This window comes from Cibotium barometz, chromosome 25 (assembly GCF_041138505.1).
Source record: "Cibotium barometz isolate CiBa-2024 chromosome 25, ASM4113850v1, whole genome shotgun sequence".
Classification (NCBI taxonomy): domain Eukaryota; kingdom Viridiplantae; phylum Streptophyta; class Polypodiopsida; order Cyatheales; family Cibotiaceae; genus Cibotium; species Cibotium barometz.
In genome coordinates, this window is record NC_141070.1 from 45,547,017 (window position 1) to 45,551,480 (window position 4,464).

Sequence of the window (4,464 nt, forward strand, 5' to 3'; positions counted from 1 at the left end):
GACGAACTCTATTTGTCAAAGTTTAATATAGCCCTCTTTTTTCTTTTTCTTGTTACGGCTTCGTCAAGCCACTCTTTACATGCATTGACATTGCAAAAGTTTTGAAAAGTTTGTGGAAGCACATGAGAGTAGTTGACGGTTTGTGCTTTAGACTACGCTCTATGTGCAAGTGTGCTACTCCATACATGTCTCATTCAATTCACTGATTCCTATGTGAGTATCCATGTGTGACAGATATTTTTTTGTATACAAATATGCCTCCTTGGCAAAATTGTCTTTAAAACGGGGTGCGTAGCTCCTACCTGTTGAAGACGGTTCATGTCACTATCAAATATAAGGCCTATCTCTACTCCCCCAAAACGAGTCTGTGTTTTTATGCATGAAAAAATAATCTTGCCCGTCGGAGATGGGTCATGCCACTAGTTTAGTTTCCAGTGAACAAGTGTTCACCATAAGGTTCATGAATCCATGATATGCATGCAAAAATAATCTTGCCCTGCATGCAAAAATAATCTTGCCCGTCAGAGACGGGTAGTTTCCACTGAACAAGTGTTCACGATAAGGTTCATGAATCCATGATCCCACTGCCCAGCTGTGCACATGCATGAAGCCTCATTTAAAACCCCTCACTTTTCGCAGAGGTAGGCGAGGTGCAGTTAATGGGGCTGGCGGGCTGCTGGCTCTTCAAAGTTCACTGTAATGGGAGCTGTAAAGATGGTTCGGATCAACAATAAAGATACGGAGATAAATAGATGCACGTAGACTCTAGAGTCGGACTAATTTCTATGAACCGGCGCAGCATTGAAAGCCAAGCTAAAAAAACCTCTTATTGTAAACTCAGAGCCTAGAGGCTTTAACTTCAGTCTTCGCCTCTTCGATTTGGGCTCAATCAGTGCATCGCACATTCTGGAGAGAACTTAAGAAGATTGATACTGTGTCTCTCTCCGTTTTATGGTTTTACCTTAAGTCTTCGCCCCTTGGCTTCGTCTCAATCTGTGCTTTGCACACAGGCTCAAAAGACATGGCACCCTTCTCAGCATTTGTAGTGCAGGCTCTCCTGCTGTTGCTCTGTGCGGCTCGTGTCGTTTATCCACTACAGGGTGACTACTACGCCATCAGCTGCCCTAATGTGGAGAACATCGTTAGAACTACCATGCGTGGCCTCTTTGTCCGTGATCCCACTTCACGTGCAGCCATGATACGCTTAGTTTTCCATGACTGCCAAGTCTTTGTAAGTATATGATTTAGCTGCATTTACTCTAATCTAGTCTTCGTTTCCATGAAGATGTCTCAGGAGCTTATATCACAATGCAGGGCTGTGATGCCTCCATCATGCTGAACAGTGGGCCTGATGGGACTTCAGAGCTGGAGTCTGCGTCTAACCTGGGCATTAGGAGGCTTGATTTTATCGACAACGTAAAGGCGAGGTTGGAAGCTGCGTGCCCTCAGACTGTGTCATGTGCGGATATTATAGCTATGGCTGGTAGGGATGCCGTTGCTCTGAGTGGGGGACCGGACATTGCCATCCCTTTGGGAAGGCTGGATGGCTTTCAGGCAAGTAAGTCTGCAGCTGATTCAGCTCTGCCCCCGGCTACCATCAGCGTGTCCAACATGCTCAGCCTATTCGGCAACATGGGCATGAGCTTACCCGAGAGCGTTGCTATGTTAGGTTTGGTCTCTCCCTCTCTCTCTCTCTCTCTTTTCTCTCTCTCTCACACACACACACACAGACACACACATACACACTCGCACCCCCCACACGCACGTGCACATGCACTCCTTGGGATGTGGAGGACTAGAAGTAAATTGGTGTAATATGGAAAATTCTCTTAAATTAAGTCATTTTTTATCCTCACTTACACACAGGCGCAGTACACATCTCTCCCCTTTAACCCCACTGTTCTTTCTGTTTTTAGCGGTGGTTGTTTGTCTAAACATTCAACTGTCGGTCCATTGACTCTTGTATGCCCACCGTTGCTGTACAATGTTAGCTAGGTTACTTAATTTCATATGTGCAATTTTTTTTGACGCATGCTGGCACGCCAGACGTAGCTTTATCTCCATGTTTTATCATGGACGTAAGTTTGAGAGGTCTTTTGCCATGCTTAACCTGCTTCCTCTTACGAATATGCGCTTCTCCTTACTGCATTTCGCATGGCTCCTCACTCAGTGCTGGAGCTTGCATGCTTTAATGGCCTCAAATAGATATCTTTTGACATCTCTAGCATGCAACTGTGGGTTACTTATCCTTTTGTTATTGTTCCTATGTGTGGCTTGTTGTTCACAATCAAGCTAGTGTGCGGCTAAGAGGGTTTCCACATCATAAGTGGCGTTGGTGTTTTGGCTTGTATTGTAGTAAAGGGTAGTGAATTTGTATGGGTTAATGTTATACTGCACATCAATCTGTAATGGGATTTTTAGGAGAGCACAAAGTGTGAGCTGGCGGCGACCCTTCTCTATCGTGGGCCCTGTCGGTGGAAAATCGCCATTATTTTTGGGCCCTGTCGGTAGCGAGTTTTGTTTCTTTTTTAAATTTTGAAAGGATAAAGGGGTTTACAGGTAATGGGAATATTCTAGAAACATTTTCGAGTAAACCTCACAAGCATTTTTTTTTTCATAATTCCGTCTTATAATTACTATTTTTTAAAACCTGTGCCATATTTTTTCCATTTCCTCACAAGATGAGGCAGATTTTTCTCCACATCAATAGGTGACCTTGGTGTTAATAAGTGCCATGGCTATGAGACTGAGTTTGTGTGTGAAGGTAGGTCAAATCGTACATAGTATTTAAGTAGTTGCAGAACCGCTGGCATATACGTGACTGTGTGCATGTATGTATGTATATACACACAGGTGCTCATACGATGGGGGTGGCGCATTGCGCCAACTTTGTCAACCGACTCTATCCGGTGAAGGATCCAAATTTAAGCTTATTATTTGCCAACTCGCTGAGGGCAAGGTGTCCGAGGAGGTTCCCGGGGAACGCCTTCGTTGCGCTGGACACTAGCAACTTCCGCTTCGATGCCGTCTACTTCCGCAACGTACTCAATGGGCGGGGCCTCCTCACCATCGACTCCGAGATCGGCCTGGACCCACGTACCGGCCCCGTCGTCCAAAATTTCGCCGCCAATCCCTCCGTCTTCTTCGACTTCTTTTCCTCCGCCTTCGTCAAGCTCAGCTCCTTCCAAGTCGTCTCCGGCAACCAAGGTGAGGTCCGTGTCAACTGCCATGTCTCCAACTAAGATACTCCGCCGCCGCCGCCACTCTCGTCTCCTCCTCCACCTATTCTTGATGTGACAGTTACTACTCGACGACCGTCTTCATTTGGTGTCGCTCCAGGTAAAACAACCCAGATTGGCATTTTTGCAACTGGCGTTTGCAGTTCGCACACTCTAGTTTGTATCTTTACTCGAGCGCCACAGAGCAGCAGCTTCAAATGAATGCAAGTTTGTGTACAGTGATCGAGCTATTGTTTGAAAAGGATTAATCTACGCTCTCGTCCCGAAACAGCTCACGCTTAAACGCCTCCCAGACCGCCTCCCTGTGAGTTGCCGCGTGTTACCAATTTGGAAGCGTGTAATATCTATCACTACCTAGTAACCTCCTGTACCATCGATCGGTGTTCACTGCTTGAACCACAGTGGCCGACCGTAGGAAAGCCTGTTGGGATTTGACCTTCGGGAAAAAGGTTAAAGTTTTTAATTTGCCCTATTGAAGTTACTTTTCAATAATATTTTATAGTTTTTCCAACAAATTTGATAATTTTGACGAGAAAATGATTAAATTCACGATATATACGTATTTACAATGTATAAAAAGAGGGTTTTTTAATGATCATTCAAGTACTTGTTCTGCCTTTCATAATCAGAGCAAATTTTTTAATTGGCCATTTAACAAGGTTATATTTTTCACCCTCTTCAATAAATGGCCCTGTAAGGGCTTGTCATTGGGCAACCTACAATCGACGTCCACGTAAAGAATTCACATGTGCGCAAGAAAAGGTGTCTGGGGATGTGGCACCTGGGAAGTAGGTGCGCCTGGTCGCTGGGAAGCGGGCGGGCATTTTCAAAACAAATCAATGTTAGATTAAACTTTCAAAGGTTATAAAACTGACCAATCATAAGAAACTCGTCCTTTCATTACCTTGGGAAAGCTCTCGTCTATTTTTCAGATTTTTAAACAGCCACAGCAGGCGCGTTGGGCCACCTAGTGGTTACTTATCACATGCAATGAAATTTGAAAGCCCAGCCTCACCTTCAGTTTGAAGGCCATTAACAAGGTAGATTTTCAAATTATATAGGTTTGTCTAAAATTTGGAGAAATATCTAGAATTTTGACCTTCTTAAGCCTTACTTCTTTAGAAAGAATTTTTAGTCAAGGGTTTTTTTTGGAAAAAGGAGACGGAGTAGAAAATGGTTCCCAAAAACAGGGATAAAAAGTAATTTTATCCATAGAATAATTTAT

The 4,464-nt window shown here is 44.2% G+C and overlaps 1 protein-coding gene across 1 annotated transcript; it reads left to right on the plus strand.

Moving 5' to 3' along the window:
- Window positions 1–772: 772 nt before the first annotated feature.
- Window positions 773–3,455, plus strand: LOC147624621 (peroxidase 29-like). The gene is made up of 3 exons (XM_086819639.1): window positions 773–1,231; window positions 1,315–1,669; window positions 2,854–3,455. Exons 1-3 carry the CDS (start codon window positions 1,022–1,024, stop codon window positions 3,240–3,242), a joined length of 954 nt encoding a protein of 317 aa, XP_086675765.1. The 5' UTR covers window positions 773–1,021; the 3' UTR covers window positions 3,243–3,455.
- The last annotated feature ends 1,009 nt before the right edge of the window (window positions 3,456–4,464 follow it).